General features: G+C 43.9%; 1 protein-coding gene across 2 annotated transcripts in view; it reads right to left on the reverse strand.

The window, feature by feature from the left end:
• CCT2 (chaperonin containing TCP1 subunit 2) overlaps positions 1 to 14,427 on the reverse strand; it is a 980,031-nt gene that overhangs the window by 772,571 nt on the left and 193,033 nt on the right. For both annotated transcript variants that reach the window (XM_044088004.1, XM_044088005.1), the window contains exon 7: positions 9,941 to 10,143. In XM_044088004.1, the coding sequence (XP_043943939.1) occupies positions 9,941 to 10,143 (203 nt within the window). The remainder of the gene's footprint in view (positions 1 to 9,940; positions 10,144 to 14,427) is intronic.

The following is a 14,427-nucleotide window of genomic DNA, read 5'->3' on the forward strand; positions in this document are numbered from 1 at the left end:
CTTCTTCAATCTGGTTGTATAGGGACGTGCAGGTATGCCTCCTTGAGATCTAGAGTCACCAGCCAAGACTCCTTGCCAAACATGGGAAGAAGTTGCTGTAGGGTCAGCATCTTGAATTTTGGTACAATGAGATATGTGTTCAGTGCGGACAAGTCGAGAATAGGCCTCCATTGAGTTTCTTTTCTTGGTACAAGGAATAGTCTGGAGTAAAATCCTTGGCCTTGTTCCATAGATGGTACCTTTTCTATTGCTCTCATCCTTGGTAAGCTGATGACTTGTTTTAGAGCCTCTGACTTCTGGCTTGGTGGAAGGTTTGGCATTCCTCTCTTTTTTGGTAAAGTGTGGAAGTGAAACCTGTAGCCTTTGTCTATTGTTTGCAAAGTCCATTTGTCTCCTGTAATGCAATGCCAGTTTTTTGAAAATAAAGCCAACTTTCCGCCCAAGGGTGCTTCCAATTGTTCCCTGGTAGGCAGAATCAGAGCCAAGTCATTGTGTCTGTCCTGTGGAAGTGGTTGCAGTCGCAGCTGTGGAGGCACTCCTCTGGCTGTCAGGTTGCCACTGACGGCCCCTGTAGGCACCCCTTGATTGACCTCTGCCTCTTGGGCGTCTATTTCTGCCGCTCTGTGCTCTGGTGGTGTCTGGAAAGGACCAATTCTTTGAAGGCCAATTTCTGCTGAACCTCGGAGGTTGGACCTGCAGAAAATCCTTGACTGTTTGCACAGATTTTGCTTTTCTTCCACTTTCTTTAGTACCTCCTGTGCAGGGAGCCAAATAAACTTTGTTTCTCCATAGGGGCATCTAGGAGTTTAGACTTAACATGGTCTGGCAAGGATTGCTCTTTTAGCCAGGCATGCCTTCGAATCACTGCTCCAGTCACAGCTGATCTAAATGAAGCCTCCAGTGTATCATAGCCACATTTTAAAAAATGATTACTGACCTGCTGAGAATTGTGTACCAACTCCTGAAGGGACTTACGGTCTAAAGGTTCAGGAGAGGAAAGTTTTTTATTCAGCTGATCTAACAAAAATTCCTGGTACTGTATCATGTGAAATTGACAGTTTAAAGCCCTGGCAGAAAGAGTAGCAGATGTATAAACTTTTTTACCCCATCTCTCTAATGCTCTTGATTCTCTTTCAGAGGGTAGGGGTTTTTTGGCAGAGGCAGCTGCAACATCCTTGGGGCCCTGAGAAATGGTTTCTGGGTCTGCAGCGTAGGCCTTTGTACAAGTGGAAATGAGAATCCGGGACCCTGTAATATCTGTCAGGTTTGGCAGGGGCCGGGGGAAGAGAATCAGGGGCTGAACAGGCATCACTGTATGCATCATCAACAACTGAAAGTACAGGTGGTATGGCTAGAGGCCTATGCTGTAAGTGTAAGAAAGTCCTTAGCCTTTTCCTAGAATCAGAAAAATCCTGACCCTGCCATTGGAAATGTTCCCTCATTGAATGTAGTGTTTCCCCAAATGAAAATTCTTCTGGGGGGGGAGGCAGAAGGAATGGAGTCTTCTGCATCCGAATCCTCATAAGGCGAGTATGGTCCTTCCTGATGGTCTGATAAATCTGATCCATCCGAGGAATAGTCAGAGGAAAGAGGTTCAGGGGGTTCAGTCCTAGGCCTTGAGGAAGGTCTGTGAGGGGGAGCGTTTGAAGGTAAGGCCTTGGAAAGTTTAGCTGCTTTAGCCCTGGAGAAGGCCTTAATAGACATAGAAGCAGGGGGTCTAGCTGCCCCACGTGCAGGAGTAGAAATGTCCAATGGAATGGTGTCGGACAATTCTTGTGTGCCTGCTTCTTCGGTAGGAATTTCTGTAGCCGACTCAGCCGGGGCCTCGGTCGTCGGAGGCATGCTTGCGGCCGAAGGAAGAACCGAGGACTCGGTTTCAGCCGAAACCGAGACACTCGCGGTAGGCCTAACCGTGGTTTCAGCCGAAACCGCGGGCCGCAAGTGTCGGTCCTTTTCCTTGCGTTTTTTTAGCTAAATGAGTAGTCAGGAGTCTCCGACGGCATTTTATATGCAAAAGCGGGACCAAAAAACTCTTCTGCAAACTCCGACCGACGTCTAAGTGTCCGTCGGTTGAAGGAGGCACAGGCTAAACAAGCTGATACGTCGTGGTCTGGGCCAAAGCAAGGAAGGCAGTATGAGTGGAAATCCTTATGAGGTATTTGTTTCCCACAAGTTAAACAATTATTTACTTTTTCTGACATTGGCTGAGGCAAGAAAGAGACCCCAACGGGGTACTTAGCTTTTTTAGAAGTCTTCGGTAGCTGAAATCTCTGGATCTGACCGACCGGCACTTGCGAACAGCTTCTGCTTCGGGCACCGCGCGACAAGAAAGACTGAGGAAAATGTAGTCGGCTGATGCCTTTATACCCCAGGAGCTATGACGTCGGGTGAAGTGCGACATCAGCCGAGGCCAGACCCAGACTTTGGAATCCGGCCGACCGAGGGCAGCCTGAGGCAGGACAACCCATATGTTATGACTGCAGATGCATCCTTGAAGGACATGCACAGGCTAAACAAGCTGATACGTCGTGGTCTGGGCCTAAGCAAGGAAGGCAGTAAGAGTGGAAATCCTTATGAGGTATTTGTTTCCCACAAGTTAAACAATTATTTACTTTGTTTGACATCGGCTGAGGCAAGAAAGAGTCCCCAATGGGGTACTTAGCTTTTTTAGAAGTCTTCGGTAGCTGAAATCTCTGGATCTGACCGACCGGCACTTGCGAACAGCTTCTGCTTCGGGCACCGCGCGGCAAGAAAGACTGGGGAAAATGGCGTCGGCTGATGCCTTTATACCCCAGGGGCTATGACGTCGGGTTAAGTGCGACATCCGCCGAGGCCAGACCCAGACTTTGGAATCCGGCCGACCGAGGGCTGCCTGAAGCAGGACAACCCATATGTTATGACTGCAGATGCATCCTTGAAGGACATCAATTATTTACTTTATCTGACATCGGCTGAGGCAAGAAAGAGTCCCCAACGGGGTACTTAGCTTTTTCGAAGTCTTCGGTAGCTGAATCAAAGGAGCTGGCCGACCTGCACTTGCGAACTGCTTCTACTTCGGGCACCGCGCGGCAAGAAAGACTGAGGAAGATGGCGTCGGCTGATGCTTTTATACCCCAGACGCTCTGACGTCAGGGAAAGTGCGACATCAGCCGAGGCCAGACCCAGACTTTGGAATCCGTCCGACCGAGGGGCTGCCTGAGGCAGGACAACCCATATGTTATGACTGCAGATGCATCCTTGAAGGACATCTAAAAAAGACAAGCCTGGGACTTGGCGGGGCAGGAGTATGTGAGGAAGTAGGCCTCAGAGCCATAAAGGCGTGAAAAAGTGACTGAGAAAATGCTTGCCAATCAGACTGATCTTCTGTTGGGGGAGATAAATGCCTAGTCTTTTGTTTCCTTTTGAGAGGAGTATTATGAATAGCCTGAGAGGCTAAGGGCCTGGAATCAGCTGTTATGCCTGGTGTTGTAGCACCTTCCTCGAAGCAGGTAATGGCAGCCATACGGGTGATCCATGTTCCCCCTCGACACTGATGGAGACCGCAATCGCAGAAACCTCTGCACACGTGCTGGCTGGAGAAGCAAGGGCAGCATCCGAAATGGTAACCTCCTAAGTCTCCATTCCTATCAGACATTCCTCAGCCCCTAGACCGGAAGCTGGTGGGACACCAGAAGTCAGAGGCACAGCATCAGGCCTAGAGACCTTGGCCTTATTTTTAGGCAGTTCTGCCTGGGCAGCAGACACAGGATCCATACCAACGGGAAAGGCGCTTTGGACATTGGTCTTCTACACACAATGTGAGGGCTGCCAGACCGCTGTGCAGGGTCTTAGGGAAGAAAGCCTGGCAGATTTTACACATTGTATGTTCGTGGGACAGCCCTAAGCAAAACAAGCAGAGGTCATGTGTATCTTTGTGCGGAATTTGCCAACCGCACTTACATTTTCCCTTCTTAGAAGACATGGATGGATTCAGCTAACAGATAAACAGCAACCTTAGCTTAGCCTAGAAAAAAATAAGGAAAGATTCTCCAATGGGGCACATCTTTAATGCAGTCAGTAGTGCGGAGCAGAACGAGTAAGCTGACATTCGACTGCGGCACAAGTTCTGAGGTCTGTGTGCGTGGACGTATGGTCCAGGGTGTGATGTCCCACGCACCTTACAGCAGCCAGGCTAAGCTTTTGTATAAGAGCAGGATGTTCACATAGCCTGAGGTGGAGAATCACACAAGAGAGAATACAGCAACATGAGAACAGAAGGACATCGGGTAATTCTGGTGCTCTTTGTTTTGTGGATTTGCAGGAGGTCCATCAGAGTGGGGTTTGACAATGCCCTATATACCAGGCATAGATCTCCCCTCAAAAGCCTGTAGGAGACAGAATACAGGGATAAGGGCTTCAGGCAGTCTGCATAGGGTATTTTACTTGCACTCTGAATTCTTTTAGTGACAAACCTCTGTGGATGTTCCAACTGTTGGATATGCCTGGTTAGGTACATACCAAAGAGGGCAATGTACTCAATGATATGTCTGATGAATGCCTAACACAGTGGAACAATGACTTCCTTGCACTTAGATGCCATACCTTTGTTTATAAGTTGTGTAATACAAAATGGTTTCCTCACCACTGTAGACACATGATGGTCAAAGGATAGATTACTTTCTACGTGTGTCCCCCAGTACCTGACTACTGAGTCAACTCTAAGGGGTGTGTTGTCAATATGATGGTTACCAGGGATGGATGACTTCCCAAAGGATACTATTATGCATTTCTTGGGATTTAGTTTTAGTCCATGGCTCCAACACCAGTTATTTGTGTCAGTCCCTGCCCGAGAACATGTGTGTCAGTGTGAGATTCAATGATGGCTCCTAATTTGCAATCATCTGCAAATTTAGTCAGCCAGAGACCACTGACATTGGCCTTGACTTCTGAGAAGTAAATGCCAAAAAGGAGCAGTCCAAGGACTGATCCCTGAAGGACTCCACTTGTGACTGGCCCCTTTGTAGAAGGGGACTTGCCACTTCTAACTTCCTGGGTCCTGTCTGTGAGCCAGTTGGCTATCTACCGGGTGACATACGGGTTTGTAATTAATCTCTTGAGTTTGTCAACAATGCCCGAGTGGGGTATTGTGTCAAATGCCTTGGCCAGGTCAAGATAGGCAGTGTGAACAATTTTTCCCTCATCCACTGTTTTGGTGACTTTCTCAAAGAAGTCCACCATGTTCAGTAGGCATGATCTGCCCTTGATGAAATTAAACTGGGTTTGGTCCAGTGTCTGGAGGTTTACTACATATCTATCAATCATCTCCATGATAATTCTTTCTATGGCTTTACATATTAGACTAGTGAGACTTACGGGTCTGTAGATGGCCCACCTTTGTGCAGAGGGATTACTGCTACCTTTCTCCATTCATGAGGCATGAAACCTGTTTGGAGGCTACAGTTAAATAGCACTTCCAGAAGAAATGATAGTTCACGTTTCATGCAATTTAGAATGCATCCTGGGATATTGTCTGGGCCCACTGATGCAGTGTTCTTGGTCTTACAAAGAGCATTAAGGGCCTGTTCCCTAGTGATAGTAGGGGGGAGTTATATTTGATACTTCCTGAGGGAAGGTTGAGGAGGAGAGAAGGGTACAGTTGGAGCTATATTTATCAGCCAGGAGGTTTGCTGTGTCTTCTGGCACAGTACAGGTGGCTCCACTTACAATGAGCTCTGCACACAACTGTGCATTACCTTTGCGTTAGCTGACATAGCTAAAGAATGCTTTGTGCTAGTCCTTGGCCTGGGAGGTCAAACTTACCTCATATTTGGCTTTGGTAGTCTATTTGTCCTCAGAGTTGTTTTGTTTAGTTTGATGAGAGTGCTTTAATCCTGCTGGGTGCTGCATCTCCTAATTTTAGCTATGATGTTCTTACTCCTGTTATACAGCCTACTGATTTTGTGATTCCATCAAGATGATTTTTTTTTTTTTTTTTGAATTAGTGCTGTACTTCTTCCTGGTGGGTACAGCTGCCTCAATGTAGCTATTAACATGTTTGTAGAGGGTTTCTGAACAGTTCTGCACAGGCAGCAGTGTTCTCAAGGTTTATGGGGGCTTGAAATTTTGCCAGGTTCTCACTTAATAGCAAGACTCTAGGTTTAGCTGGGGGTCCAGATTTTATTTTTACTTCACAGGAGACCATTTTGTGGTCTGACCTTACCAGGGAAGGCATTACAGTAGGGGTGAGCAGCACTCTCCATATTACTGAGGACCAGATCCAGTATGGTTGCACCCCTAGTTGGTGTACTGTCTATCTGGTCCAGGGAATTTGAGTTTACAAAATCCAGGAATCTCTGTGCAAGTATGTTTGGTGTCATACAGGATTCCCAATTAATAGTGGGGTAATTAAAGTCACCCGTGAATATGGTATTGGGTTGGATGGTTAGTGTTTCAAATAAGTTTAAATACATGGTATGGGTTTCCTGAGTCATACAGGGGGACCTATAGCTTGCAAGGAAGTGGTATTGGATTTTGCTATGGTGATTTGAACATGGAGCAGGTCAAGTGCATTGTCCCGTTTGACCAGACTTGAAGTATATTTATCTTTGATGTAAATAGAGACACCTCCACCTTTAGTCCCTGCCTGTGAAGTATTTGGCCTAAATGTGTGGAAGGCATTATAAACTAGCACTGTCGGTGTGGTCTCCGTGGGTTTAAACCATGTCTCAGTGACCGCACAGATGCCAGAGTTCTCTACGGTAAAGACAGTTTCTAGAGAGTGGAGTTTTTTGTTTAGACTTCTAGCATTGAGCAGTAATACCTTTAGATTTTCTTGGTTTTGACTTGCCATGTCAGAAGTACTTTCAGTTTGGCACTGCCTAAAAAGGGCATTATGGGGGAAGACAATATTTTAGCTAATATTCAAAGGCCTAGAGGCAAGAGGTGCAGACCATCTCTGCCCAAACAGCATGACCATCTCCTTCCATGCTGACAAATATTGCACCCCCTTAGAATGACACCAGAAACCAGAAACTAAGACAAGTCAATCATCTTTTGTTCATATTGTAGCATCATCTTTGGAGAATGCAAAATGCTGCTCTATGCTCATACCAGCCAGAGACACACAATCCAAGAGCTCCATGATGTCTCTCTCCATATAGTCTAGGGCGGTACATCTCGGGTCACTTACTCCCACATGGACTATGACTAAGTCATATTGGTAATTGTAGTCCAATGACCAGAGTGCCTGCGTAATGTGGCGGATCCTAGCCCCTGATAATTAACTGACCATGACTTTCTCCTTACTCAGCCTGGTGAGAGTGACATCAGTGTGCCTCATGATGGAATCTCCAATGATTATAGTATTGTATTTGTTAGTGGCTTACCTTATGGGCTTATAGGTAGAGGCTCCATGAAATGTAGCTCTATGTGTTGATGGGGTGTTGTTTTGAAATAGTGCATTTGGGGCTGCCGAGGGTATTTGTTATGCGTACTTCATCTAGGAGGCTTGTGGTTTAGGATGGTTACAATTAAGTGCCTCAGCATATATGGATTGATACGTCTGCTTTGAATTGTGCATGATGGGTGCAGCGTATTGACATTAGGAGTACTTTTATGCGAGAGCTTTGCCTCCAGTGACATTGTGTAAATACACCTCTCACACACCAGATCAGTTTGCATGAGAATTAGTTTGTTGTCAGTAAACATGAGGCAATTTCTACATTGCCTCAGGATACCCATATCCACCAAGCCGGTAACGGAGACAGTAGGAAAGTTCATATCCATGACAGCAGACCTTTTTTTATCAATTTGAGAGTTGGAGTGAGAATATCAATCACTGTCAGGAGTATCCGGTTTGCAACTATGGGATACAGTGTTCGTCACTGCAAACTAGTTGTCCTGTGTGCAGCCAGGTATTGGAGAAATTTAAATTGTGCTTTTATACCAAAATGTCACTCTGGGTGTCAGTCTATACAGAGCACTGCCAAATGCTTAAGGGGAAACTAATACATAGACCCTGAAAACTTAAGGATGAAGTATTTAGGCAGATAATCTCAAGTTAGAAACAAATCAAGCAGTACTTAAAGAAAACAAAGAATTAACTTGTCAAGAATAATGAAAAGAGGGTAATCGCATGAATGGCTACTGTCTAGCTACTACTAATGCTGGTCTCACCACAGCTTCACTCTGTTGGAATACATATAATGCTCCTTTGCTTCTTTTCTCACCAGAAGCAAAATGTTGGCACCAATTCCAACATGAGAAGCAGGCCACAGCCTGTTTACTGATCCACAGTCTTGTCCCAAATGATGCAACGGTTTGGAGGCTTGTAGCCTTTTCCTGGTAGATGCCTTGAATAGCAACCAGACCAATCAGGAACGTTAAGCACACTCGCTTACTAACCAGAAACAGTCAGAAATCAATGCACTCTGCACCTTCTCTCACCAGAACCTGAATATAAGCACAGGTTCCAAAGTGTCACTTATAAAACAGTTATTAGGCTTTCTGGTGATTGGTAGTCTCCATGAAATAATGTCCCTGTACTCTTCCTATCACCAGGAAAAAACAGAAGCAATAATTCCAAGATGACTACTGAGAGGAAGAATGTGGGCTCTCCAATAACTGGTGGTCTTGTAATAGATGTTTAAAGATAAGATGAAAAAAATTGTTTATCCTAAACACTGCTGTGTAAACTAAGCAGTTGGATAACAAAGTGGGTAACACAGTTTTAGCTAAGTAGAGAGAGTCACTATTTTTAAGAGAGCAAGATAGATTGAAAGGGGGTGGACATATTTGTATTCTGGTACTATGGAAATAGTGGGATGGACAATAAATAGTTTAAGGGGAGTAGTTTCACAAAATGATAGTTTTGTGCTTACTCACACCATCCAGTGAAGTAGCTATATGGTCAAACTGACATATGGGGCATGCGACTAGAAAGACAGTGGTGTTCAAGAACAGAACAGTAACAGGATTAGAGTGTGGGAAAATCTGACTCAACAGACACAGCTGTGGTCTCTTTTCAAACTGTAATATGCAATTAAAAGTAAATTACAAGAAAAAAACAGTGCAAAGAAAAAAATTCACAGTATACACAGAAAAAGGCAATAAAGTATACAAAGTACAAGAAATCAAAAGCAAACTAACCTTTCCCTCACAGCAAGCTGTGGCAGAGTCTGGGTGAGCTTCTCTCTATTACTCTGACATCCTAATGGAACCCTGGCAAAACTCTGCTTACTCTTGCTATGGACATTGCCAGCCATTTTCTTTTCCTAGCAATGAGGTAGGTCAGAGCTTTTCTTTCCAGTACCTGTGCTGAACTGGCTCATAGGCTTTACTGATCAAGAACAGCTGACTGCTGTTATTCAAACCCGGTTAACTGCATACTAAAATTGGTGAAAGTGAACAGCAGCCACCACACCTGAAAGCAAATTACTTCCTACACTGATACATCAAGATATGGACTGGCATACAGTAGATTCAGACCTTGACGAATGCTTTCCTATTACACAAGATGCACTTTTGTTGCAAAAAGCTGGTGAGATGTATGCTATCTGCCTTCATATGAATAAAGAGGCCAAACCTTTTTTTGACCACACTGGCTTTGTCATACTTTCACACAACAGAAATTCCAGCATCTCAGTTTAAGAACAGAAGGTGGATTAATCATGTTGATTGCCAAGGGCTCAGCCAGTGATATTTCCCCAAAGCAGTAACAAAATAAAAAAGTATCTCAGATAAATTGTTCTAACATCTTTTACTGTTACCATAATAAATGCCAATATCACATAAAAATCAACACACAACTTTTTACCACTAGCAAGTCAGAGCATGCAGGCTATACTAATATAGAAAACAGCTTTTTTTTTTTTTTTTAATTAAAACTGAAAGAATGTTTAGTAACAGTTCTCTACAATGCACTCATTTCTTTGATCCATTGCCATTACTGAAATGTTCATACCTTCATCTAAGTAGGAATCCACCAGACTCCCTCCAAGCTTCTTAATGACGTGAATGGCTTCCAAGTTACCAGACCCTTTCAGCCGCAGGACAGCCTGAACTGCCAGATTAGCAAAGTGATCTTTATGATGAGTTAACAACTTTGAAGACAATGTGGTCCTTGCAATGTTCATAAGATCTTCGTTAAACCTGACCTCATCAGCCCTGTTAGATTAAACATTTGAGAAAAGCAAGAATATTTATTTACTTTAAGTCTGCTCACAATAGAGTCCCCTCACCAGCACTTGAAGCATGATCTACCTTTGGCATTCATAGCTGCCCCTCCAAGTTTCCACAGGTGTGCAAAACAGATTATTTCACCAATATATAAAACAATGAACAGAATATACCGTCCTGTGGAAATGTCAGACAATGCATGCAAAATGTATCTGTGTAGCTCAAAGCCATTTCGAATAATGGTTGAAGGAATTTTAAAAACTCAAAACACATTAAAAATGTGTCCCATGACTTACACAACTGCAAGCCCAAAGATCAATGCCTTTTCTTTCTAGCAGTCTTAAGCAAGTAAACTCAAGTATCATTTCAAACAATCCGTGTCTAAAGTTACCTTATATTGTAAAAGCTGAGGGCAAGCATCACAGCAGCTAACTACAAATCAGTTTTGCATATATTCCATCACTTAACTGGCATACAGTCAACACTTTGTCTTCCATACTACGTGAAGCTACATTTAGCAAAATTACACATAGTAAAGCAAAGCCTGCAAACAAATCATATGGTAAATTCCTAACATGAGTACAGCCACTGTTGCAGTACTAAGTGTTGTGATTCCTGCCTGTAGAAGCCCAATGGCCAGTACAACTTAAGTATTCACATCTTTTTCTCTCTCTGCCTGGATGACTTCCTCCCTCTCAGACCTCAGGACAACACATGTATAAAGTCAGCTACTGTCATCATCTCATCTTTCCTACCCTTGCAAAGGAATCTAACTCAATAGTGCTAAGGCAAAACCCACTCTGGAGAAACCAGTCCACAAGGGGGGGGGGTATGATTTCCCCAACAAGAACACCCCCAAAACTACCTCGCTAGATTGCTGCTAAACCCTCAGGAAAGGTGGTGCTGCACTCATGGGAAAAGAGGGTGATTTGGGTATCAAAAACATCTACACCAAGAGAAAACAGAACACTGTGGTAAGATCGCAGGCAACAAACCCAAAATATACAACAGAAGGCTACAGAAGTCACTGAGAAAGAATGCTGATTTGGGTTTTCAAGGGAGGGAGCACTTTCCTCAAAGTGCTTTGCTTCAACATTAAATATCAATGCAATATCACTATTCATTTCTGAACACTGACACAATCTGGCAACATCTGCACCTGAAGGAGGATGGGAAGGAGTATTGCAACAGTGATCAGAAGGAGACTGAAATCACTGTTGCAGTATTCCTGACAAATAAGTGATTCGCAGATTTGAAGGAGGGTGAGGGAAGGGTGGTTGGCTACAGAGTATATGAACTAACAGTCCAGACAGGACAGATCTAGCAAAGGCAACCCTGGACCTAGAGAAGGCATCAATTTTGTAATGTTTGGTAAAGGTGTATGCATATGTGCGCAGAGGACCAAGCAGCAGCTTCTACAATATACTGGCGTCCAACTCCCTTGTGAAAAGACCCTAAGGAAGCCACTACCCTAATGGAATGAGTTTTTGAGCAAGAAGGCAATGATTTACCATAGTGAGAATAGCAAAAAGAGATGGCCTCACCAATCCAATTTGCAAAAGTCTGTTTGGAGACCAGCTGTCCTAACATAGGGTTCCATAAAAGATACAAACAACTGGTCAGTCTATCTGAAGAATTTAGTTTTGTCCAGATACTCTTAGCAGTCTGTGAATGTCCAGATAACTTAAGAGTCATTCCCCCTAATTTGGGGATTGAGAAAGAAAGTGGGTAGATGAATAGCCTGAATAAAAGGCAGCTTGTTCACTACATTAGGCATGAAGGATAGATAAAACCCCAAGATTCACCTTGTCCTTGTGGAAAATAAGAAAAGGTGGAATAGCCATGAGAGCTTGCAACTCACTCTCCCAGCAGAGGTGAGAGCCAAGAATAAAATAGTTTTCCAAGCTAAGAATGTTAAAGAAGCAGAAGATGGCTGGTTCAAAGGGAAGCAATATAAGCTTTTCCAGCACAAAATCGAGATCCCAAAGGGGAGAGATGGATTTCCTTGGTGGGTTAAGCTGCATAACTCCCCTGAGAGAAAACTCAACTTCTGCTCTAGCAATAAGTGGGGTGGTTCAGAGGCAAGCGGGCATTAACAGCTGACAGGTAAGCTTTTATATAACAGTAAGCCAAGCCTGAATGAAGTAATTTGCAATGATACTGCAGGACAGCAGGGACCTGTGCTAAGAGTCAGTCCTGAATGCGTCTGTGGCACCAATAAGAAAACCTTTTCCATTTAGCTATATAAGATTTTCCATTAGTGGAGCTCCTGGCTTCCTGTAGTACTTGAACAACCTCCTCAAAGAACAGGAGTCTATGAGGGATTTATATCCTATCATCCACAGAGTCCAGCTCAGTGAGGAAAGAACTGGATGGAGAAGCAAACCTTTCAGTTGAGTAATAAGGTCTGGATGTAGAGTTACTTTCTTGAATTTCCCTTTGTCTGGTTAAATAGCAAGGAAAACCTATGTTGTCTTGGCTAAAAGGAGTCTGGGTGCTTCTTACTGTGCCTTTAGAAACATTTTTGGAAAAAGTAGTAGTGGAAAGAAGGCACAGAGGAAATTCCCTCTCCACTGAAAGAAGAAGGCATAGTGTCTACATTTGTATTACTCACTAGCGACCATCTATTAGGACTTTAGAATTAGCTGCTGTACTGAATGGTAGTGTTTATCACAGCTAACATATCTACTATTAGATTTCCTACCTGTAAATTTACCATGGTGCTAAGTGCATTAGTTCTTTAGATAACTACACCTCTCCATCCCAATGCTGACGCTTGTTTTATGCAATTTGTAATGCTATACATTCTGTGTTTAAAGCAGCACATATTCTAAAAGTATGTGGTACACTGCCTTTGTTTCAACATTGTAATAAGTTTTTTTAACAGTGTTTTTTAAGGATAATTATCCTTGCTTAAATTGCATACTTTCTTTAGTAGTCTGCTTGCTGCCTAGAGTTTTTTTGTAAAAATATCAACTGTTTAAAATTTGTTCGACAGCTACTAAATACTGTACAGCAATGCATTACCTGTAAAGTATTTTTCTACACTGCCTATTTGGTATATGTAATCTGTCCTTTTCCTCTTTGCCTCACATCTTCACTTTCTCTCTAGCTTCCCTGCTTAATGCAGACAATATCTTCAACCTACTGGAAGTGGTTAAGAAGCCAAATACTTTCTGCCAAGGTCCTACAAAAAGCCTACCCCCTGAAAGAATTACCTCTACAGATTCAAGGAAAACCTTCCCAAAGTATGTCTGTATACACTTGAGATGTGTTTAACTTAAATTCCATTTCCACAAACCCTACCAGGTGGTTAGAAGTCTCTGCAACTCATACACTGCAGCAGCCACCCTTTCCTTTCCTTTCTCTACACCTACTTATCTAACGTTTTCTGCCCCTCCTAAGGCCACGACAAGACCACAGTTCATAGACTTCCCAGCCTCTGGCTCTGAAAGGTACTAGAGGCCAGTCGGTATCCAGCTATCCATCCCCTGCCTTATTATCAGCTCCAAATCGATCGCCCACAACTTTCTATTCTTCACTTTTACTTGCTACCCCCCACACCCCACAACCATATACAGCTTTTTGTACTCTTCGCCTATATTCTCTCTATGTGCACACTGGCCTACCTGCCCAACTATCTACACAGCTGATTGTTACCAACCCAACCTGTCTCGACACTCGTTCACCTTTTTTGGCTCTTCCTGCTCCAGTCGCCCTGCGGACTCACTCCGCACCCCTACCCTGCCCCCAATTCCCACCCGCTCCCAGTGGTCCTACATTTATTCCCCCTGCTGCTAATCCCTCCCACTCCTCCAACCAATCCACTTACTCCTCTCCCCCACCCCTTCCTCCAATCCACCTGACTCTCATTGCACCTCCCCCTACCCAGCAAATATCACTTTACACTCTTCTACTTCTCTTTCATCTCCAACTAACATGCACTTCCCTCTCCAACTAACATTACCTTCCCTCCTCCTTCAATCCTTATCTCCTTATCATTACCCTTCCTTCTACTACCTCTTTACCATGCAACCTCCTATATTGATTTTTACTTACTCCCTTCCCCTATTCCTCCTCACAACATCCTAGCATCCCACTATCACAATATCCCAGCCATTTTAGTTCCCTCCCAGCCTATCCTTCTCCTAAAAATAAAACTGTTCCCAAACTCTAATGACTACAAACTCAAAACTCAAACTTAAACTCTACCAGACTTCTCTACCCAAATCCAAGCATAATAAACTTGCTCCCCACGCCTCTTTCCCATTA

The sequence above is a fragment of the Protopterus annectens genome, chromosome 11.part0, assembly GCF_019279795.1.
Source record: "Protopterus annectens isolate FY-2018-M chromosome 11.part0, PAN1.0, whole genome shotgun sequence".
Lineage (NCBI taxonomy): Eukaryota > Metazoa > Chordata > Ceratodontiformes > Protopteridae > Protopterus > Protopterus annectens.